This window comes from Micropterus dolomieu, linkage group LG01 (assembly GCF_021292245.1).
Source record: "Micropterus dolomieu isolate WLL.071019.BEF.003 ecotype Adirondacks linkage group LG01, ASM2129224v1, whole genome shotgun sequence".
In the NCBI taxonomy this organism is placed as follows: domain Eukaryota; kingdom Metazoa; phylum Chordata; class Actinopteri; order Centrarchiformes; family Centrarchidae; genus Micropterus; species Micropterus dolomieu.
The window spans coordinates 35,045,940-35,070,822 of NC_060150.1; the positions used below are offsets into that span (position 1 = coordinate 35,045,940).

General features: G+C 42.3%; 1 protein-coding gene across 1 annotated transcript; it reads left to right on the forward strand.

Moving 5' to 3' along the window:
* The first annotated feature begins 898 nt into the window (after nt 1-898).
* Nucleotides 899-6,332, forward strand: prdm14 (PR domain containing 14). The gene is made up of 9 exons (XM_046061826.1): nt 899-1,031; nt 2,064-2,736; nt 2,978-3,031; nt 3,132-3,292; nt 3,406-3,676; nt 3,768-3,970; nt 4,444-4,545; nt 5,467-5,686; nt 6,120-6,332. Exons 2-9 carry the CDS (start codon nt 2,112-2,114, stop codon nt 6,269-6,271), a joined length of 1,788 nt encoding a protein of 595 aa, XP_045917782.1. The 5' UTR covers nt 899-1,031; nt 2,064-2,111; the 3' UTR covers nt 6,272-6,332.
* The last annotated feature ends 18,551 nt before the right edge of the window (nt 6,333-24,883 follow it).

Below are 24,883 nucleotides of genomic sequence, written 5' to 3' on the forward strand. Positions count from 1 at the left end.
GTGAAAATAGTCATTTTGGGTACTTTTTAAGCTCACTAAACTAGCGATTTCATGATTTCAGCTAAAATGACTGCATTGTTCTCTCTTTACATTTAACCTAGGCAGCTGGCCCATTTTACCTGAGATCCGATAACATGCTGATATTCAAATCCTCATAATTACAAAACAATTATACTTTTTCACTTTTTTGCAAATAAATACCCATGCCTATTTAGCCTATAAAATATCATTAGATCTCATGCGTAGCTTATTAGATGGTCTTATTAGGCATTTACCAAAAAGTGGCCCATTTTAGCTGACTTCACCCTATACAAATGTCTTACACAAAACCCAATAAGAAAATGCATTCAAAATATAGTCAACAAGAAAACACACTGTAGTGTGCGGTCTAAATTATACCATGTATTAATACAGATTCGTTTCAGTTTTATTTATTTTCTCAGTGAAGTTTGGTGTAATGATAGAGATGTAGGCCTAGGCCTGTAGCCGATAATCTATTCCGACCATTCTTTTCTCTCTTCCTAATTCACCACACTCAAGTCATAACAACACATATCTATACTCCACTGGGGGTCTCTTAGATAAAATCGTATCGGGGTGGGGTGGGGGTCCTGGTATGGAAATGTTTGGGAACCTCACTCAATCACCCTCATTGTAACGGGGGAAAGCAGCCTGATGTGGAGAGGTTTTAAAGGGGTGGGTTGTCCCTGAGAAAATGTATTCCTATGGGGGCATTGAGATGTATGAGGTTGAGCTGATCTTGGCCAATAGGGAGAAGGCATGGGGAGCATCTCCGGCAGCCCTGACTGTGTACAGTATAGGTGCCCTCAGATGACCACAGACCAACATAAAGACAGAGAGAGAGAGGTCCCTGCGACCCATACGCACTGAAGTTTCGACCTGCTGGGCTTATACCTGCACAATTTGGACATTTGTCTGCTGTGTTTGATTTTATACACGAGGGGGTTGTTCAAACTGCGGACATGACAGAGACAACTTCAGTGTGAAACATCTCTCATTTATTTAACAAGGTAAGTTTGTGTTCCAGTTTATGAAAAATCACTGAAACAGCCCATTGCTGTGTATTTATACAGGACATTACAGTCTGTAGTGCCCACTAAGTTAGTGATAGGCCTGTTTGTAGGCTATATTCGTATATTCTTTAAAATAATATTATAGGATTAAGATAGTCAACTTTGTTTAATCATTGGTTTGAAATTACGCACGAAGCATGACATACTCCTGTCTCAATTCCCTTTCATTAATTTTCTCTATTTCAAATCATTGTTTTGTTTCTCTTAATTATAATTTCCTTGAGCCCACATATTGCCCCAACAAATCTACAGCTGATGTCTTTTTTACTTTTTTCTTTTTTGCAATGACTGTACGTTAATTGTAAAGTCTATAACAAGCTCCATTAATGTTGACCTCTGCTCTGACCGACTGTTCTTTAATTAGTGTCATGACCCTGATTTGTCTCTCTATTTACTGGCTGATTGGTAAACGGTTCCCAAAAAGAACACGCCATATCCCAGGCAGTCATTTAAAGCCCCTGATGAACATCTGAAGTGTGTCTGGTGTGTGTCCTCTCAGCTGGAAATATTGCAAAATCGGCTGTCCAATTTCACCGTGGATTGCTTTTGCTTATTATGCAATAGCTTTGTTCACTATTTGCCCAATAGTTTCATCTGCGGGTAGGCATGTACGCCGCATCATTTTAAATTCAGATGGTGTTGTTTTATAAGTAATTTATTCAAAAATATTGTTATATTATTCATTTAGAGGAAATAACGCGTTAATTTACATAATATTTCAATCGAGGGTTATCTAAAATGACAACACTAAGTTTGCTTACAATTGTTTTGGCTCTGTTTTGTTAGGGGAAATGAAACTATTGAATGACGAGTAAAGGCTTAGTCCAATTTAAATCACAAATTCAGGTGTGGTCAACCTGTCTTGATGTCATGTTTCCTTTTTTAGATTTCTTGCATTAAACTTTTATAACTCACCCCCCACTCCCTGTCCCACCCCCCTCTTCTCTCCCCCTCTCTCACCCACTGAAGGATACACTACCATCTCCATTTGAACCTTTGCTTCACCTCCGTGCTGACATGTCGGTGTCCCTGTCCAGCATCCCTGTAGTGCTGAAGGACAAGAGCTACCATGGCGGCATGCTGAAGGGCAGTCCCGCTCGCGGCTTCTACCCTGCCCCTCTCCCCGGCCCCCACCACTACTTGGACTTCTTCCCGCGGACTCATAGCCTCCTCCACCCGCTCAAGTCTCTCGGTCGCCTGGTGTCCGACACTCAGGCGCCCCTGCAGCTCAGCCTGCAAGGCGGAGCCCCTCCGTTTCTCGGCCAGGGCAGCCACCACGCCTCGGTCCTGCACGAACACATGTTGAACGCCTCCGGCATCCCCTACCTGAGCCAGATGTTGCCCGGACACCCGCTGTACTCCAAACCGGAGGAGCTGGCCGCTGTGGTGACCGAGCACGCCGCTGGCCCGCTTTCCTCGGACTTCAGCAGCCCGTCCAGTGAAAGGTCCTCTTCTTCCGCCACCTCACCGCCCAAGGAGAGTTTGTTTCGCCTCCGGGGCGCAGACCTGTCGCCAGAAAAAACGCGCACGTCTTATAATTTTAGCGAGGACGACTTGTTCATGGTTCTTTACGGTTACTCCAGCGGCCAGGAGCGAAACGTGGGTCATGCTATATCAGGACTGGCCCTGCCGGAAAAGTCAGGTGAGACTTCTGCAAAAGTTATTGGATGTTCATTTAGTTTTAATTAAAACGGTATAGTCCATCATGCAAGCCAAAATTTCCAGAAATGTCAAAAAAACACATGGACATCTGTCTGTTGACTATATGTCTAATAATCTAGCTTCTTATCAATCTTATCATTAGTTATCATAAACTGCTGAATTTCCCCCAGAAATGGGATTAACAAACAAATGAGCTCATGTGTGTTTGTTTCCTTTTCCAGTTTTGGAATCTCACATTCTCCCACTGGACAAAGAAACGCTTGAACTTCCAGAGGGTAAGACCTGACAGCTTTCTTTTCATAAATCACCTATATTCCGTCGCGAGACATTGAATTCATGATGAGACTTGACATTGTTTTTGTCACTGTGTCGCAGGGTTAACCATCCTCCAGGCAGCTTGGGGAAACATCTCGCACCATGGGGTCTTCACAGACAAAAACAGCATCCCTAAAGGGACGCGCTTCGGACCTTTCCAAGGAAAGCTGGTCAATACAAGCGAGATTAAAACCTACGACGACAACACCCTGATGTGGGAGGTAATGTGTTGAAATTGCTCCCAGAGTCATGTTCCAAGTCCGGTCTAGCCTAAGAAATGAGTATAGTCGTTTTAACTCAAATCTAATGTGAGGCCACTCTTTTCCTCCTGCAGGTGTTTGAAAACGGCCGGTTGAGTCATTTCGTGGACGGCAGGGGAGGCTCGGGAAACTGGATGTCTTTAGTGAAGTGTGCTCGCTTCCCAGATGAGCAGAACCTAATTGCTGTACAGGTCCAGGGTCAGATCTTCTATGAGGCCTGCAAAGAGATCCTGCCTGGACAGGAGCTGCTGGTGTGGTACGGAGACTGCTACATGCAGTTCCTCGGCATCCCCCTCACCCTGAAGGACTCCAGAGAGGACAGCAACGTGGTTCCCGCAGCTGAAGGTCAGAATGTTGATTTGACTCTCGTTTTAATCAACGCCTCTTTGATTAGTTTTACCATCACACTAAACATGTTTTTTTTTGTCTTCTCTAGATTCTGGTGAGGGTTTCAAGTGTGACAGATGCGGGAAGGTGTTTGCATACAAGTACTACCGAGACAAGCATCTGAAGTACACGCGCTGCGTGGACCAGGGCGACAGGAAGTTCCCCTGTCACCTCTGCAACAGATCTTTCGAGAAGAGAGACAGATTAAGGATCCACATTTTGCACGTTCACGAAAAACACAGGCCTCACAAGGTACGGATACAGTGCGCGTGCGCATAGTAGGCCTATGTTGATTCTACTGGAACGTACCATAGCTGTAGCCTATTACAGCCTGCAGACCATTACGCCACTGCATGAGGCAGTATGGATAGGTGCAAAGCAAAAGTTTGCGTGGTGCTGAAAGAACAGCTCCCCACAGTTTACCTTAGAATCGGATGTTTCAGCCTTTTATTAGCCCTCATTAAAATAGCAAATCACTGAAAGACCTGTTGTAGGAGATAAAGCATCGCAACTAAACAAGGTTTTTCTTAAAAGAATACCGATTCGTGGTCCCCCCCATAGAAACATCCAATTATTCACAAATAATAGACCAAAATCAGACCTGGATAAGCTCTGGACAAAATGTAAATGAGTTTAGGTTAGCTCATTTTCTTAAAACATTATGACATATTTAAATGACTAAATAACGTTCACTCATGCTGATGTCTTATCTGTCTGATCCCCAGTGCTCTGTATGCGGGAAGAGTTTCTCGCAGTCGTCCAGTCTCAACAAACACATGCGTGTGCACTCTGGAGAGCGGCCGTACAAGTGTGTCTACTGCAATAAGGTAAGAAGCCTGCACAGAAGAACCACGGGCCATAGGCTACAGTGTAACAAACACTATAAAGAGAAATTTCCAGCAATGCTTCAGGTTGAGACATTACACTAAAGGAAGTATTCAATTCAATTCAATTTTATTTATATAGCGCCAAATCACAGCAACAGTTATCTCAGAGCGCTTTTCATAAAGGAGCAGGTCTAGACCGTATTCTGTGATGTTATTTACAGAAACCCAACAAGTAGCCTGTAAAAGGCTTTTATTTTTTTTTGTCCTCCCTCCCTCTGGTTGTATAAGTAGTAGCCTACAGGACCTGCAGGGCTTCTCCTACTCTTCCCTACTTCTCTTCTTCTAAACCCGCAGCATTTTGGATCCACTTACTGCCTCCTCGTGTCACGGTGCATTTGGCGCGAGCCCCTCATTATTGTCCCTCTCGGTGGGCACGCTCCGCGGAGACACTTACACGCTAATTATCGCCAGATGCACACCCATCCTTTTGTCTGCCGAGATTATACTTTTATTTACGGCTCTTGAATGAGCAGACGTGTTTTTGTTCTTTCTCTCTCTCTCTCTCTCTCTCTCTCCACATCCTCCCTTTTTTATGCACCCCGGAGAAGGTTTTGTTTAACCTTTCCTCCTTTATCTGGACACGTGACGTTTACAGGCATTTTGGAAGGGCTAAGAGGCGCTCGGCTTTCATAAAAACACATAAAAACACATCATTTTTTTACTCAATAGCCGTTACATAAAGTTTTTAAACGGTAAAATAAAATTGGCCATGGTCTTTTTTTTTTGTTATTGCTGTTTACAAACTGTGGTTTTAAACCATTTAGTGCCATCCTTTTGTTGCCGAAATTGGGAATTGAACATAAAGACAAATGAAAATCTCATCCTCACCGGTTGTTTTGTCCCCTCTTCCTTCTCCTCCAGGCCTTCACCGCCTCTAGTATTCTGCGCACACATATCCGCCAGCACTCCGGAGAGCGGCCGTTCAAGTGCAAGCACTGCGGGAAGGCCTTCGCCTCCCACGCCGCCCACGACAGCCACGTCCGGCGGACCCACGCAAAGGACAAGCCCTATTCCTGCAGCCTGTGCGGGGTTTCATTTCAAGAGGAACAGGAGCTTCAATACCACACGAAAAGTCATAAAAGTAAGAAATTTGCTGTTGTTTCCGGCCTTAATTGAATTTAGGATTAAAGGCAGACTCGCATGAAGTCTCTTTTTACCTTTTTATTTTGAGGATAAAGTTCGAAGTCGTCATCTATATATATAAGAAGTAGGCTATTTTAAAAAAAAATGAGTATTAGAATAGAATAGAATAGAAATGAAATAGCGTTTAGATTATTGTCCCGTAAGGAAATCGAAAACCCGAAAGTGTTATTGCCAAAGATGTGGGACATTGTGTATAAATGAATGCTTTTTAGAAATGTAGTTGGTTATTATTGTGTTGGTTTATAAGTAACAAGCAGATTTTAGTCTTTAGTTTATCAATTCAGAGGGATAAATATGATAGGTCTGCAAAAATGAAAATGTCTCCGCCTTGAAAGCTGGTGATTTACTGAGCTATTTTTCTTGCTCTGCAGAAGTCTTGGACAGCAAAATTCCTCCGTCTGGATTACAGGAGGACTCCGTGTTTCCAGCGAAGGACTATCCTAAAATACAGAAAAACGCCGGACAGAACCTCCCTTACACCGGGTTAACAGTTTTAAATCCAGAATATCGGCCCTGGAACTAGTCTACACGAGCTAAACTGTAGGACTGGTTCTAACCGTGTGTGATATTTTAGAAGACGCAGATATCCCAGGAAGACTGAATATATACATGAACACTGTGGTAATACCATGAGAGATAAATAAATAAGGCCTATAAGGTAGGATCTCGTGGTTTTTCTTTATGTAATTGCTGCTTAAGAAAAAATATATGTTGTTCTGTAGCAGGCCTATTTAAATAGGCTCATCCTAATTTAAATTGTTGGCAAAATGTGTCTAAATCTATTTATAATATGTTAAAATATGTTGTCGTTTTGTGGCTTAAAGCTTTCACTTCAATGATTTAATGAACCCAATGCGATTCAATTATAGTAATAACCACAGTTTATTATTATTATTATTATTATTATTATTATTATTATTATTGTTGTTGTTGTTACGTTGGGTTTTCTTGCATCGACTAATGCTTGAAAAGCAAAGGTATTTGTATCATTGTAGATTTGAGCCTATTTGTGTACAAAATCAACGTTAAACTCTCTCTTAATTTATAATGTATGATAATATTTTTTACTGTAATGTACTGCTGCAAAGGCAATCGAAAGTGTCCTCGTTTGTTCTCTATCAGTGTGTGCTTTTTATTAATAAATAATAAAAAAAATCAGCGCATGGAAACAAGGTTGTTGGTTTTGGTTTCTTTCCCACTTCCATAAAATGATTATAAAAAACAAATTAAGATAACACTTTCATTCTGGGCTGCATTAATTTTTAGAATCTATAATATTTACAAAATCTTTGTAAATTGTAATTTTGAGGACAAGACTAATGATTTTTGACAGACTTTGTTGTAACAAGCAGTAAGATCATTTTAAATGCAATAGGAAACAAAAATGGGACAGAGATTTTATTTACTCCAACAGTTCAATGAAAACAATTACACTTTGATCAGCTATGATATTTTGTTTTTTTATTTTGTTGTGTGTCTTCTTCTTCTCTCAAAAGTGTCAATTATGTCCATCAGTGCAGTTAAGAAAGAGAGCTTACAGTTGTTAAATAATTCAGCTAATACTTCATGATGGTGTCTTGGTTCACATTTTCCGGACAGTTGCATGCATACCTGTGTGTGTGTGTGTGTGTGTGTTTGGATCCTGCATTTTGCCTGCAGGTTCGTTGCATGTGTCCCTTTTTATGCCTCCACTTTCTACTGTGCTTATATGTAGCCAAGTGATGAATTGGAGGCTGTGTGCTCACAGTAAAAATGAACAAACCCTACTGGACCAAATGAATTACAATAGAGTGCAGCAGTGAGGTGGTCTATTGCCCCATGCACAAAGGAGCTTGCCATGACTGACATCTGCCCTCACACTGTCACCAACTGTCCCACATGTGTTGGCCTGGGATAGATAGATAGATAGATAGATAGATAGATAGATAGATAGATAGATAGATAGATAGATAGATAGGTAGATAGGTAGATAGATAGATTGATGGTCATTTGCATATTGTGTGTGTGTGTGTGTGTGTGTGTGTGTGTGTTGGGGTTAATTTGAGGAAAGCCCCAATTGGTAGTGGTGGTGGCAGCAGCATGGGGTCTGACAGATGACACAGTGTCCAGCCTTTGCCCCAGTGCTCTGTTATGTCACCGCTAACCTCTGGGTCACCATACTTCAATCTGACGGCATGTAGTCAGATGTGACAAATGTTGCAAAAAAAAAAGAGATTCAAGCAGTAGGACAACAGAATAAAGTGAAAAAGGCAAGTAAGAAGGAAAGTTATTGAGAAAATGGCATTGTCACTTTCCATGAAATAAAGGACGAAACAGGTGTTTCATCCTGCATGATGTGGATTTGAAATATGCACATTTAGCTATCACATCAGAGTGATAATGGCCTGAAGATTAGGCTTCTTGCTCTTCTACTCTGTACTTCTTTTTGGCCTGTCTGCAGGGAGAAGGGCAGTAAAGTCAGCACCGCTCTGCCCAGCCTCTCTGTTTATTTTCTGTAACGCATGGGCAGCAGCCTTCAGGGTCAGGGGTCACCTCCTCGCTGAATGTTTAACAGCCTCCATCTCCCTTCAAATAGCCGGAATATGGATGCTTGAACAAGTGTAGATCACCCTTCATTGGACCTGTGCCTCCCATGTATACAACCCCCAAGCCTCCACGAGAGGCCTGCCGTGAAAAGAGCGGATACTCCCCTTTGTGGCCTTCCTGGAGCGGAGGGGTGGAGGAGAAGGATGGGACAAGAAACAAAGACAAAAAGAGAGACAGAAGGAGCAAAAGGGAGAATGAGCTGCCAGAACTGAAATACTGAGATTGTTAGCGAACTGTGCTAAAAGACTGGTTTTACTAGCGCCTCTTTGATTGGCTGATTTAGGACTCAACGCTCCAGCATGGAAGAATTTTTATCCAGGTCGTTTATACAGATTGATTTCACACTTAACCTCCTGGCAAGTTAACAGGGCCTCTGGAGGGGCATCCATCAGATTAATCTCTATATTAATGTGATATTAATGATAGGAGTACTGGAGTTTTATGGCATAGGTTTGCTGAGGTTAATTCCCTCTGAGGTTGAGGCAAACAGCCATAACTCTCTCCAAAACAATGTCACTCAAGTCAGCCCAGAAATGCGGCCACAACTGAATTTGATGTTGTTATTAATTTGTAATGTCTATTGATACATAGAGGAGATTGCTTTTGCTCGATTAAATTCTTACTTCTTCTTCATATGGTGTGATTGATAGATTTCTTCTCTTCCTCTCTGTCTGCTAAGCTAGTGGAGCTGAGTGGTCAAATGCTCTGATGTATTAGTTTCCATTGATTGCCTAATAGCTGTCAGTGTAGCTTGTGTGTGTGTGTGTGTGTGTGTGTGTGTGTGTATGTGTATGTGTGTGTGTATGTGGTAGTCTGGATGATATTGAGGCTATCCCCTCGTTCCAGACAGGCCTCAGCCTGTCAGCTGAGTGGACTCATAAAGTCTAACCACCACCAGCTCTCCGTCCATCTGTGACTCAGTTGGCCTCAAACCACATGAAAACTCAGCAATGATGAAGATAAAGGAGAAACCTGAAACAGTGAAACGCACTTTATCTATTTTTCAAAGATAAAGGCACTTTTTAATGCGATATGCTTAATGTTATATATATATTAGAGTTGGACATTTCCTACCATGTTTGTTGTTGTACCAAGGTGTTGTAGTTCCTTTATTGCATTTGGAGCAGTAACTGTTACTCCAGTATAACTGCATTTCTGGCCTTCTGTTTTATGTTGTATTTAATTTTATTTGATCTTATTTTATATTATTTGAATTGATTTTCCCCTTTTTGTCGTATTTTCAAATGCATTTCTTCGCCTTATATAAAGTCCTTTGAATTGCTTTAGTTTGAAATGGGATAAACAAATGAACATGCCTTGCCTTGTTTTTTTTTAGATTGTTTTATGTGCATATTTGGTTTAGCTTTGCTGCAGTTTTAATACCTGCCTTATTTCGTCGTGAGAATTTCGTCAGAACTCCGTCACATCACAGTGGCATGTTATCTGTCTGACTTCTGCCTTTAAAGAAACATTTGAGTTAAGTGAATGGGTCCACTGAGCTGTGCCCCCCTCCTGTCAAGAGATGAGGCTGATCGGCTTGTGTCCTGCCATTCATGCGTTAGGTTGGAGCTGTTGTTATCGGCTGGTGATTTCCACTGGGACAGTGGACAGTAAAGCAGGAGACACACAGAGAGGCTCAGTGGCCTGCATGCTGCTGACTGGATGAAAGGCAGATCAAACACTGTCTGCAAAGCCTCTCCTTATTTCTACCCAGCACTCAGTGTATGTGTGTGTGTGTTTCTTCTAGGTGGGATTGATGCGTGAGGGGGGCAGATGGCCTTATCCTTCTCTGTGGGGGCTGGTGTGAGGTTCCACTGTGGTCCCATGGGGCAACATATTTGGGCCTGCCGCCCCCCGACACACACACACACACACACACACACACACACTCATACCCCATATAACCCCCAGCAACCCCCAAAGTTACCATTATAAAATCTACTGTATACCTAAGCTTAAAGTCACATAGGGTCGATCTATCTATCTATATATCCTGTAAATGAACTTAAAAAAACACGATTTCCTTCCCTGTTTGAACTATTTAACCTCTGATGGACTGCCAGGCTCTTCTTTTAGGCCGATTCATATGCAACAGTGCTGAAAGGAGTAAATCTGCTTGTAGGTTGACATCTGGCATTGTCATTCGGGATGTTAGAAAGTGTTATAGGGTTCTTCTCCCCATGCGTTGCGCTTTACAATAGTTCTCAGTGTGCTATTTGTGTGTCTTTATGCGCAAGGCTATTGTGTGTACCCAACTGTTATTCCTGTGGGTGATGAAGCTAGCAGTTTGGTGGCGAGGAGAGGACCTACTGTTACAGTACTCCCTAAAGCCCTCCTTCTCTCACACACACTTCTGTATCACCACATCTCTTTGTTTGTGTATGTACGTTTCCTCATACCTGTGCAAATAGCTGAACAAATTGCCAGAAATTGCAGCCTGATGCTGCCTTTCCAACAAAATCACATGCAAATTCTGTATATGTTTTGCTCTGATAGACTGTGACCATGTAATTCCCCTGCGACGGTTACCCCATGGTATTGGCTGCCCCTGCTGTGCCAGGGTCTATTCTCAGGCGAATGTTTCTCTCGGTGGGGTCATGGTGTTGAAAGGCCCTTGGATGTCTTTAACTGATACTTTAGGACTGCTGGACCGCATGCTGCTACAACACATACTGGCCAGAGGAAAGACACAGTCTGGTGAATACCTGCATAAATCCACTGATGGATTGGAATGATGGTGATGGTGCATGTTCAGCGAGTATTCCAAGGAACATTTAAATTTAGACCTTTCAAATCCGTTTGTTAAACACTTATCTATAAGAGGTTTGAGGTTGCAATTGAAATTTCATCAAACATAGTTTGGGTTTTCAGAGATCAGAGGTGGATTGCAATGTTAAATCTTTTAATAATGTGTACTTTCTACTTTCCAAAAGAAGGCCTGCATGTGTTGTCCCCCAGGGAAGGATTTACAACATATGGACACTGTACTCTTGCCACATGTGCGTCCATACCCAGTCGTGGTGACCTCCCTGCCTCTCAAGATGTTTGCTGTTAGTCCAACTAATCCAAACTAAGCTGTCCATTTAGACGACACTCTAGGGCAACACTCACGTATGGCAGACATCGACTCCGCGGTATCCTGTCAAATAGAGATCCGCTTGCCTTCTCTCTGTTACAGTCGGTGAGGGGGAGGAAGGGGAAGAAGTGTGTTTTATATAGTTAGGACAGAGGAAGAAATGTGGGAGATTTTAACCCCTCTTAGATTAGCTAATAAGCACATCTTTTCCTCCCCTCACTTGTTCCCTTCATCTCTTCCTCCTGGAGAATGCAACGTCACCAGCCACACAGGGCAGCTGATTGATTTCCCCAAGGACCATCATGAGAGTGCAGGACTGAGCCACACAGTGCACTATAACCCTGCAAAACAAGCCCTCGAACGCGCAGGTATATGCACATGCATGCAGCTGAGCAAAAATCTACACATGCATTCCCATAGATGTGTCCTTGCCCATGCCATGTAGAGACACACACACACACACATGCAGATGATGTAATGGACAGAGGAGGGGCAGGTCAACTACATAATCATCAATAGCTGTCAGTCACATTTAACAAAGCTAACACCACAGAGACAAGCGAGGACCACTTCTTTATCAGCTAGTTAGTTCCCCCCCTCCTCTCATCACCTCTTCTGCCCCACCTCACCCTCTCTAATGACTGTAATTCTGCCGCTCTATCAGCATACAGTCAGAATTGGGGAGCCAGTGGTGTAGCTAAAAGAAGTTAGGGTGTGAGGCTGCAAAGGATTAAGCTCAAGGGGAGCTTTTAGGGCTGAAATCACGGGGTGTAACTTTTCAGATTCCACCAACAACCTCCTTACTTCATGTGATATGTCAAATGCTGCTTCCTATGGTGTTTTGCAGCCTGTCTTCTACAGTACACCTCCAGCTGGTTTGAGCCAGGATCACAATATACTGTCAAACAGAAGTGTGAATAACTAATTAAATAAGTAAAGTTAATTTAAATTTCCTAACCTTTCACAGAACAAGTCACAAAGTGCTTTACAAGAGTAAAATAATAAAACCACATACGCACAATAGGCGACAACAATAAAACAAAAGGAACAACAATGTAAAATAGTAAAAAATAATAATCAATAAATAAAACATAAGCAACACCAACATAAAACAGTAAAATAATCAAGCAATTAAACATAAGCAACAACACTATAACATTTGTAAAATGGTCAATAAAACATGGGCAGTAACATACCTTAAAACACATCCGTTTGTATACTTGGCCAGCTGAAATAAAAGAATCTTCAACTTCTTTCAAAGGCATCAACAGTGACCGCAGAACATAAGTGTAAGGGATGAGAATTCCACACTTAAAATGCACAATCACCTTTTGTTTTCAACAACTAGTAAGCCCTGGTTTGAAGACATAAGGGGCCAAGTGATGATATACATGTGAAGTAGGTCGGAAATGTACCCAGGTGCCTGATCAAGCGGGGCTCTATATGTGAAAATGAGCACTTTATACTCTACACACATGCACAAATCCTCTTGTCATGCATGCCGCTGCAAAGAACAGCCCTGCGACTCATGCAGAAGCTAGTACTGACACTTTTGATGATGAAACGTTGATGCCAGGGTCAATTTCATCCTCTTCCAGGGTCTACTCCTTCCTTCCACTACCTTTGAAACACGCTGTTTACTAACCAGGTTATTTAGTCTCTCTTGCTGTTGCGGCTACACTTCTATTGTTCACGGGACAATTGACCGTGACCCCAGGCAGCTCCCAAAGGTCCGCAGGGTCAAAGGAGAGAAGAAGCTGGAAGGCCCTGAGGTGTGAATGTTTAGCAGCTACCTCGGGGCTGGAATGAGCATTTAAGCACCTGATGCTTTGCGATGGTGCCAAACATGTAAAGCTGAGAGGTCTTAAACCCGCTCATCCAGGAGACAAGAGGCAATGATTCAACAGCAAAGCTGACAGTGATGGAGATAAAAACTGGGAAGGATGAAGCGGGCACTGAGTGCACTACCACAGCTAAGAGTATATGTGCTTCTGTTGGTTTGTCATGCTGTGGCTGAGAGTGTCTTGGCCCTGGAGCCGCCCCAACCCCCAACACTGAGTCATGATGGTTTTTTTACAGAGGAGCTGGAAGACAAGTGCCCCCTGTCCTGCTGAAACATTCATGAAGCCTTATGACCCTCTCCTCCACCTAATGTACCCTAACAGGCCTTTATGGCTTCTCTCTAGCCTAGCGCCACCTTAGTGCTGCTTCCCGGCATCTAACTTCTTAACACCCCGCCACCACTGGTCTTTTACGTCCTTTCAGCAGTTTGCTGGAGAGGCCTCGCCCTGGTGGGTTTCCTGAGCACATAAAGGATGGCTGCAGCACAGAGACATCCATTAAGTCAAGCAGCAGATAGGTGGCTGCGTTGCTATGCACGTGTCTCTGCTCCGTGCCTTCAGGGGCAGATCGGACCGACAGTGCCATGTTGTTCCCCTTCTCTTTTCTCCCCTCCTTCACGTGTGGTCATTGACAGTCTTTGTAATCTGACTCCTAACGGGTGCATTGATCTGTTAAGATTGTCACTTTTAAAAACCCCATTAGGGTTTAAGGTTTGACAGTTGATATCAACATCCTTTGGTGTTGTGACACGGAAGGTAGGAGGAAGGGACTGCAGATGAGAAACTTTAAGATCGAGTGTGGAGAAAGTAAGACCGGGTTCATTATTAACTTTTTAGTGAGCCTGACATAAGACTTAAGTGAAAAAAAGAGACAGAATTAAAGGACATACTCAAAGAAAATGGAAGTATAGATTCCTGTATTGAGCAGAGTGACCTCAGCTTGTCATTGGGGCTGGACACTGTGTCCTCTGTGTGTGTCCACGCTGTGTGGGTCCACAGGGAGCTCTGGCCTGAGCAGTGTGTTTTACTATTCTCTTGGCCTCCCCACTGTGTTTACCTCTCCGTGGTAAAAAAAAATGCCATATGCTAAATGGGCTTATGTTACGGCTCTGGTTACCAGGCGGACCGTCGGCCCCACACACACTCCGACATCAAGCAGAACGGATATCTAAGCCATATCCAAGCCTATAAAGTGGAGCTCCATTGATCTGTTTATGCTTTTTTAACAATCTCCAACACATGAGATTCATCTTGGCCACAGACAATCTTCTGATGGTCATTGATTCATCTGGTAACACCCGAGCAATTAATTAGGGGTGGCAATCATTGCTGCTTTTTGTACTCAATCATTATCGAAGCATTATCAGTTACCTTGTGACCATTTGCCATTTCCGTAATGCAAAACTCCATAAAGACTCTTTGATACACCAGTTTGTTTAATTTTAACTAAAAATTCAATACAAAAAAAGACACAAACCCTTCACTTAACACAAACTACACATCCCAGGCTACTTATTGACTGAGGTAATAGAAGTCACAGAAGACGGCTCAGACGGTAAGAGTCAGTCTATATTTCTGATAATGTACATTCATCAGAGGAAAACTGCAGAGCTCTGCAAGTATTTTCTTCACTTCAGGATTTATTGGTGCCTGCTGAGTGTCTAGAGTCTGGGTCTAAAACACATCCTTGGCTTTTTTTCATTGATTTTGTCAAACCTTCTTCTCTTTAATTATTTCGATAACATGCGCGGTTTTTCCATATACATCAAAACCAAGAGCTTTTCAAAACTGCTACAACATATCAAAGCATTTGTCAAGATGTTGTTTTGGACATTCATATGTTTAGTGCAGTCAGGACACTATGTCAAAGTTTTAACCAGTTATTGCAACAATATACATTTTAGTTTTGCGGTGGGCCTCTGCTCATCTGACGCACTGGAACACATCGTAGCTGTGCCTGAACTCATCAATCTCCCTAGAAGAGCCTGAGATACACAATATTTAATGAACATTAACATATTCCAAATTCCCGTCCCGACTAAATCTAATACAGGAGGAGTTGGGAGATTTATTTCTGAAAGCGGGCAGCTGTCTTGCAGCGAGGATGCAGAGCTTGGCATTGTATGAGCACCAAATATTTTATAAGGACTGACGACAAATTGTGGACATACATGATTAGAGGGTGTAAGGAACATGTAACTATAAAATGCTTGAACTACCACAAGGCTCCATTTGTTTTAAGCTGAATTTAAGGATGGGGGATCCTAATTAGCTTTAGCTAGACACCCTATTAACATTCATTCATGTAATACATGACTACTACACTTGAAATAATGTTTGTCTGTATTGTCTCTGTTAAATAAGCTATAAAAAAAACACTGCTATTGCTTTTTGAATTAATCCAAATCAAAGCAAACTTTAACATTTTCGTTTTTTTTATTTTGTTTAGTCCACTTGTCATACTACAATATCAGGCAGATTCACTGAAAATCACTGCACTAGTGCATTCTCACACTCTCCACTCTCTTGTAAAATATAACCAGTTAATATGGATCAATATAACATCTGGAAATGGTAGAGCTAGTAGTGCAGTATCCCCCACCCTCACAAAAACGATTCCTGGGAAACAAGCAGACCACAGGTTAAAATCACTGAATATAGTGAAACATTTAGTTCCCACAGTATTCCAGCATTAGCACGCCTAATTTTGTCATTTTTAGATCCAACTCTGGTCCTTCTCTCCAACCTTTCAGGCTTCGGCTGTGCTTCCACAGTGCTCTGTGAGCTCCAGCAGCAGATCAATGCCTCTGAAATGGAGCCGGCCTACAGTCACAGTAATGGCGTGCATCGGGGCTCTTCCTAAAAGACCTTCATGCTTACACTCTCACACATGCTCCAAACACAGCAGCCATGCAAAGGGGAAACAGAGGTCAACACAGGCCATCCTGCACCAAGTCTTGTTTGGCCTAGCCAGGCCTGCTAACAGTTAAAGGCTTACATTACAAAGTCCTGTTCATTAAGGACCCTGACAAAACCAGAGATAGTTCTCAGACATGAGGGCGTATGGGTGGGTGTGGGTGTGTGTGGGGGGGTTGGGTATCATATGATCTGCATCTTCTCTACAACAGGAAGCATCTGTTTTCTTGACATGAAAAATGAATCAAACACCTTTTGGCTCACTTTGTGTGTGTGTGTGTGCGTGTGTGGGCTTGCTGTCTGTATCACTGACCACAATACATCAATACTGGCACCTCTTACCACAAAAGATTGAATCTGCTGCACATAAAAAATGATCAATATCGAAATGAGAAGAATGGGAAGCATGCTTTTTTTTCCCTGTGGCTCCAGGGTGCAGACAGACACATGGCTCCTTCCTCAAGGATTACCAGTTGAGATGTCACCTTCAAAGAATATCTGCCCACTGCCGTATGTGCTACGTGCACGCTTGCTGCTTCCATTGGAGGTCAAATTAGCCTCAATGATGAGCCTCTCATGTCTAAAGGCCCTGGTGGTGCTGAAGGGCTTCCTCGGGGGAATAGGGTTTAGATGCAACCCTTCCTCATTCGCTGCCTCCTGGATGCTGTCAGAAGGCCTCCGGAGTATAAATGAAAATGAGGGGTATTCTCTGCGGGTGATGTTAACAGTAATGGTTTGAGCATTATACTGAATGATTGGCTTTGAGCTCCAAAACAAATTAGCATGTGAAGCCGCTTGGTCGAAATTAAATTGGTCTTTTTTGTAGTTTTTAACTAAAGTTGCCATGATGACATAAACTGTTATAACCCTTTCTCTCCATTGCTCATTAATTGGGGATCTGGCTTTCATCCGGAGACCATTGTGTGTTATTTTCTGCAATTAGAAGCGAAATTCTTATTAGATAACGTATTTTCTGATATGTTGTCAGGATGCCAAGGATAATAAGTGCTGAAATCATTGGCACCCAAAACGTTATCTTGCCAATTGTGAAGTGTAGGACAATTTGACCTTCCAGTCTAATTCCCTCCATGTCAAGCTCTTTTTAAAAGTCTATGTCCTGATTTGTACATCTTAAATTTAATATTTTATGATCAATTTCAACCTAAAGAATGGAATAAGTTTGCAAAAACAGCAATCTCTATCATGACAGACGCGGGAAGAAAGCTCTTAAGTCTCTGCAACTGAAAGTAACCTGTATTCCTCTCTCCACAGAGCAGCCGGATTGGTTACAGGCTAATCATGTGTTTTGATTTCCTCCCTGCAGCCAGCATTTGAGTGCAGCAGCACAACAGTTTCTCTGTCCTTGCAGTGTTCAAGCCCAGCACCTTATTGATTGGAATGAGTAAGTTAATAAGCTTTAGGCTCATTCATCAGCAGGGTAGAGACTGGAACTGCACACGGCAGGCTTAATCAAGTCATCAGTGCCCGTCAAGCATGAAGACAGTAATTAAAGGAAGAGGGAACATGGAGACGAGGAGAGAAGAGAGGAGCAGGGGTCCACAGGGTTCGCTTTGGAAAGAGATAGAGAACTTCAGTCCTCCATTTATAAAGCACCGATTTATAAAGACAGTGGCTGAAGAACGACACAGTCAGATGAATCACTCTTTCTTTTTTTGCCATATATAGCATGCACATTAATCTAGCCTTAGTTAATCAAGAGCTGAAATACAATCAGCCAGGTGATCCAAACAGTGACCTGAGGACAGACAATTCATCTCGCCTTGAGTAGACCTTCACACATAAATAAGACAAAGAACAACAATCCCCTCCTCCCCTCACTGACACACACAGCTAAGGAAATCACCAATAATCGCCATCATCATCTTCCTCGATATTTTACTGCTGCAACAGAGGTGCCACGTGAGGCCAGAGGGATGAGCTCATTTGGGCTTTCTTAGCCAGCCATCTACAGCAACAGCAGCAGCAGCTGTGAGCGACGATGCTCCTCTCTAGGCTGAGATGTGGATCTTCACTGTTGCCACAGAGGTAACTGTGTGTGAGTTATGCAAGGTGGAGCTGCTCTGTAAGGTCATGGTCAGACAATTGTGATAGGCATCCTGCTTTGGGAGGTGTTTTAAAGGACAGGTTTCACATTTTTTCTGTCTTAAAACAACACTCACACACTTATATGTACATCACAGTTGTATTATGCTGTTCCTCCTGTCCATACTGGCCAAGAAGAGATGTGATTAATGTGATTCCAGTGTAGGTGATGAGGGACAGAAGAGGGGACAGAGGTTCGGCTGAAGCTAATATGAGGTTTAAACAGTCTGAATTAGCCAAATCAAGTGGGTATGTTCCAATGTTATTGTGTTTTTAGCTCTAATGTCTCTTTTTGAGTTACTATCCTTCCATCGTAGCCCTACAAGAAAGCACCTTGGAACATGCCAATTTGATTTTTCTAAGTTGGACTGTTGCTTAGAACAAGGTCTCTGGATTTTGTGCCCCATTTCTTACCTTGGATTTCTTCACAGCCAGAATGGACAGGAGGAATAATTACAGCGACCAAAGGCTATTTTAATGCATATATTGGCATGTAAGTATTGTTTTAAGACAGACTTGAAAGGGATAGTTCACCCAAAATTACAAAAAGACATGCAGTATTTTCCCATTTTGGTTGCATCTGCTAAAATTTTCAGGTATCTGTCACTTAGAATGTTTCCACCATCCCAATGAGTCAGTATTCCTTGTGGTGCTCAGAGCCTTTTAAAAACTCAACAGCAGCACCCCTTTCCAAAAACAATGTCCCAGATACTCAGGAGTATTTACAGATCTCTCTATTAACAGTTTTGATTCACAATACTTTCTCGGGAAAACAATTAAAAGGCCACATGGCTTGATACCTTTAAAGTGAATATGTAGAAAATATGTAGAAAATGTTCTGTGTAACAGTCTCTTTATTGTCTTTTGTGTATCATCCTCGCTGCTTTCCATGCATTAATATGTTAGAGTGTGTCTGTAATATGCACTCACTCAGGTGCTGCTATCCCCCTGTGCCCTATTAGCCTTAAACCTGACCATTAGACTGCCCCTTCAACTCCTGTGGAAAAAAAACTCCACATCTAATCACGGCAGCTCCCAGACTGAGTGTCCATTAATTGTGACTGTTGTTGTCCTGCAATCTATCTCCTGCCGGATGATTGTGGCCTGTGTGTGTGTGTGTGTGTGTGTGTATGTGTGTCGCCGGTAAGGCTGCTGTGGTGAGGGTGCTGACAGGTAGCATTAGCGTCACAGGTGGTCACAGAAGCATGGAACACACACACACACACACAAAAACTGTTTATGGCACTATCACTTCTTGTGTAACTTAATTAGTATCCCCTCTGAAGTCTATACACATTAGTGGTGTTCATATCAGCCAGACCCAGAACTACATCATGATTAGTTTTTATGTATCTTTCCTTTCAAAGACATTTTTCCAGCCTTGGCCGGACAATAAAGTGGTATTCTATTCTATTCTTTTTGACACTTGCTCAGATTTAATACAAGTAACACGTGACGGTAAAAACAAAATAAAATGGAACAAATAGCTGTCATGGGGTACTCAGATGTGTATAATATATACATTCTCATTTCCACTTAATCCATATGTTATTATTCCATATCTTATTTCATATAAAAAGTAACAACGTTTGCCAAATCTTTGTCAAAAACATTATCTTTAACTATCAAAGGTTTGGTCACTTTTTACTTTGAAAATGTAGCCATTACTCTTTCTTAAGCTCATCAACATTACACCAGTGTCTTGTTACAGCTACTATTATCAGTTTTGTGCAACTCAGGAAAATACTTTCCACCTTTTAAAAAAAAAATTCTCAGTCATTGTAGAAAAGGTCACATTTTGTACTAATATCATGACATCTGAGCAACAAAAGTCACAGCTGATGATTTCTAAGATGAAAATACTTGTTAAATAAAACAAAAATGACATAACAAAATTTGTTCCCGATATCTTGGTCTTTGCATTAAGTGGTCAAACATCTCAACCTAAACTTTACCCTCCTCCTCTCCCCTGTCTTTCTAATCACACAGCGCAGTGGACAGACTGAATACTGATCCCCCTCTGGGACTCAAACCAACAACTGCAATCACAACCTGCTTTACAACTCATAATTAGCACGGGGAGCACATCTCCCAGTTGGGTCAACAGTGTGAAACACGCAAAAAAAAAAAGCAACACTATGTGCTGAAAGTGTGCTGATCCTCCAGGAGCATACCTTGGGCATACATGATGTGCCTGTAAACACATGTGCTTGAACAGGCACATACACACACACACACACAGACTCACACAGAGCAACTCAATTACAGCATGAGTCCCTCATAGATCTGTTAGCTTATCTGATAGCCAGATCGCCTGATCGATAGAGAACAACCACAGAGGGTTTATTTAAGTCTGCCGATCATTAGTGTGGGTCCTGCACGGCAGATACGGAGTAGTAGTGGGAACCTGTTGAACGGCTTAGCATCACAAACAAGAGCAAGATGTGTGTGTGTGTGTGTGTGTGTGTGTTTAAGATTCTGTGTATTAAGATTGTGTAAGGGGTGTGTAATTTGCAAACCAAATGTCTTACTCCACTAATGCACTGGCAGAGCTGTGTGTGCTCTACAGTCACAAACACTGGGTGCTCTCCCCCATCTAGCAATTCCCCTTACTGTATTGATCCCCATATAATGATTGACAGAGCAATCTCTGGATGACTAGCATGGGATTCAATTAAAGGCTCAGCCTACTGATGATTTCTTTTTTTTTCATCCAGCCGTGTAACACCATCTCCCTCATTGCCTCAATGGCAACACTGGGCCTCCCCAATTAATGGTTAACTAATAAATGAAATGAATGGCCGCTTGTTTTCTCTGCCACAAAGGCGTGGGATGGGAGTGGCCAGGCTGTAAGCACCGAGGCACGAGGCAGCACACTCCAGTGTTTGCTTTAAAGTGTCGTATAAAAGTTTGCCCCATTGTGCGGTATGCTTCCTGGCCCACGCCTGGGCTTACTGTCACAGGCCTAATTGTGCCTCTTTTTAGTGCCTTTGTGGCACAGCACACTTCTCTTGTGTGTGGGGTGGAGGGGGTGAAACAGAGACAGCCTTTTGGAGGAGTTTGGGGGTGGTTTGAGGGACAAGGAGGAGGGTGAGTATGGGTAATAATGAAGGAGCAGGCACGTATGACCAACAATGGATCCCCCGGATTATGTTCCAGACAAAGACAGTGTTGCAGTAATTACAGCGCAAACACCGCTGCATTGTGTGTGTATGTGTGTGCTGACGTGTGGTCGGGGTGAGGGGGGGAGAAGTCATTGCTCTATTAGCAGCTGTGTCTCAAGATCCTGACTACTGTAAGGAGAGGATGTGTGTGTGGGGCCATTAGGATGATCCAGAAGAGGGATAATGAACAAAGAAAGGGAGACCTGCAGTGCTTACTAAAACAAAAGTACCTCCAAAAAAATACCTAACAAATTAAAGGACAAGGCAGGTGATATTCTATACTTTTGTTATTGTGAAAAGAATGCATGAAAAGAATAAAACCAACAGTGTGTTAGTCCATCTCTTAATATTCCAAGACTTTCCTATCCTGTGATGCTGGACCCTAAGCCCATTTGTTCCTGAAGAAGTACATCTTTTCAAATTGATCAAAAATATATTGTTGAATTTTCAGCTGCACACTGTAGTATATATCAAAATGTTCCTCAAAGTAAATGCACAAGTAAGTGTTTACAGCACACAGACGTATGTGGGTTTAAATCAGAACAAACTGCAGGGCCCATGTTCAGCATGAAGGATCATGTCACCTGCTACAACAGAGTTTCAATGGAAGTCTATGGCAAAAAGGAATAATATATATCAGGCTTTAGCTACACTGATAATACTTGTTAGTAGGATCAATTCATGGGGTTTTGTCTTTTTGTGGGATTTGCTGACAATAAAAAAAATACAGAATATCACCATACGTATCTTTTAAACATTGTTTGATTTGAGTATCCCAAAAACACATTGCAGTTGTACTACTTAGAATATATGGCCTATATGTGTCCTAATTAAATGCTCAAACATCAAAGTTTCCCAAACACTGAAATGCCTGTTTGTATTTGCTCCATATTTGAATGTTTAAAATGTCTCGGCACACACATGAAGCCATAAAAGCGTACCATATTATGCTTCAGCAAACCTCCAGGGCCACACACTCTCAACCACTATTGAAACTCCCCAACCTGTTTCTGTTTTAAATGATTAGTGAAACATTCTCTGAAGTTTAAACTATGTCTCGGTGAAGAGGACTGACAAAAAACGAGTAAAAGAGATGTTACACTGCTACCACGGCATTTTGTTTCCCAACTCTGTAAGCAGAAACACACTTAAGAAAAGGAAATTAATCCGCTGCTCAGTTGGGGGTTGATCTTAAGCCACCGTATGCATCCGGGATGATGACATCAAAACGTTCTAAGTTTTCAAACTTTGGCCCCGGCTAATCAGTTTCATTGAAACACCCTCTTTCCTTTAATCCACTATCCCTCCATGTCTCCCTCTGTCCCCGCTTTTATCTGACCTTCCTTCCAGCTTTAGGCTGATTATCAGGAGTGGCCCATTTACAGCATGGCTAGAAGGTAATTAGTGGGATGAGCTGGGCAGAAGGATCTCTTCAGGGGTTGAGAAGGCACACGCTCAAGTACTTCTAGCTTCTGATGAGCTGATGTGTGTCAGGGTGGTATGACAACAATAGGACAGGGATTTCCCTTTAGTTTCATCCAAGCAGGACCCACCCCGTTCAGAGGAAAAGAGGTGCACCACAGCTTGATGGTTTTCAGATGGTGACATCCATGTTTTCATTATCAACAGCTGTCCCCAAAAACTTAATTTAGGTTCACATGAATGGATACAGTTGTCATGATCTGAAGCCGTTTTGTTTGAAATACTTGATTCAGCAATCTTTAAAAATAGAAATGACAAAGCTGCATTTGTTCCAGCTGACAGATGGGTCATTTTCCTTTCGAAGCCATGCATCCTAAACGTATTTGTTGCTGCTTAACTATAAGTTAATGAGGGAGGTTATTTTACTGCTATCTTTGGCAATCGTACTTCCTTTTCCAAACAAAAACAAACAAAACAAATGATCAGTTTAATGTTTAGCTCTTCTTTTCACCCGATTTCAAGCGATCAGATAAACAGTTTGACTTGCTGTGCACACACACACACACACACACACGCGCACACATACACACACACACACACACACACACACACACACACATACACACACACATACACACACGCATGCACCGTTCATTACATTTAGACCTATGTAATGTTCTTACGCACAGAGGCTGACACAACAGTCAAACTACCCTTCACTCCAACAGCTGATAGAGCACACCATCTGCTTAGGTGGCTGATCACCTTAGCCTAAGGGCCCGGGAAACACACACATACTTCAGTTGGTAGCTTAAGCCTCTAAAGAGCAATTATTCCATTCACATGGAGGTAATTGTTTCACATGAATATGAAATGTTTGCCAGTCCCTCCTTTAACATTGTGAGGGCTGTGTGGATGCTCTTGGAGAAGGACAAAGACCTAAAGGTATGGCCCATTTCCATATGTGTTAGGAGAATTGAGGAGGGCTTGAAACAGCCCCCCTGTTTACAGTAAACTCAGGGACCCTTCTGGAAGGACAAACGTGCTGAAGTTAAACTGCTTCTTCCAATTAATACCAGAGGCCCAGTCCCCCACATTCACCCATCAGTTGGTGTCTATTACAGTTTTTTTCAATTGCTAACCTGCGCTGGTCAAAACTTAAGTCACATTGTCAAAACTCTTCACACAGTCAGCACAACAGAAGTGTATGTGGACCAAACTGTGAATCCTTTTTCATTGCTTTCACACAAAATGCATTCAATGTCCCCTTTCTCCAAAATTCATGAACTCTTTTTGCATTTCTACTTCACCACCTGCAAAACACTGTATATCTGCAGCACATTTTTCAAATGTCCAAAACTGTTAAAAACAAATTCAAAACAGATTGATGGTAAATGTACTGCATTTCTGCAGTGACCAGATTGAAATAAGTAGAAAATCTGAGAAGGCAGACAATATCACTTTTGGAAATGTGAATTCGGTCAGCACAACGACAATTGCCAGAGTCCTGGAGTAACATAAAATAAGGACAAAGCAGTTTTCCACTGTACCATTCAAGAGAAACTGTGAACGTGTGAAAGAACTCTGTTATCAATATGTCCAGGTAAGATGTCTGTTCAATAATCAGTCAGGGAACATACACAGTGATGCATAATGTGAAGTTCTGTAAAACTGTGTATTTACTGTATTTTAGTAATGGAGCTGGAAGCCAGGGAAACTGCACATACATTCATCTTTGTGGATGAAGCTGGATTCAACCTGGCAAAAACACGCCGCAAGGGAAGAAATGTGAATGGACAGAGAGCAAACGTGGATGTCCCAGGGCAGAGAGGAGCTAACATCACGATGTGTGCAGCACTGTCCAATGATGGTTTGCTGTTACACAAACCACTCATTGGACCCTACAATACGGAGAGGCTCATGTCTTTCCTGGATGACCTGCATGATCACCTTGTGCCAGCGGAGGAGAGAGGAGCAAGAAACTCCTCTATCTTTGTTGTTGTGTGGGATAATGTGGCATTCCACCA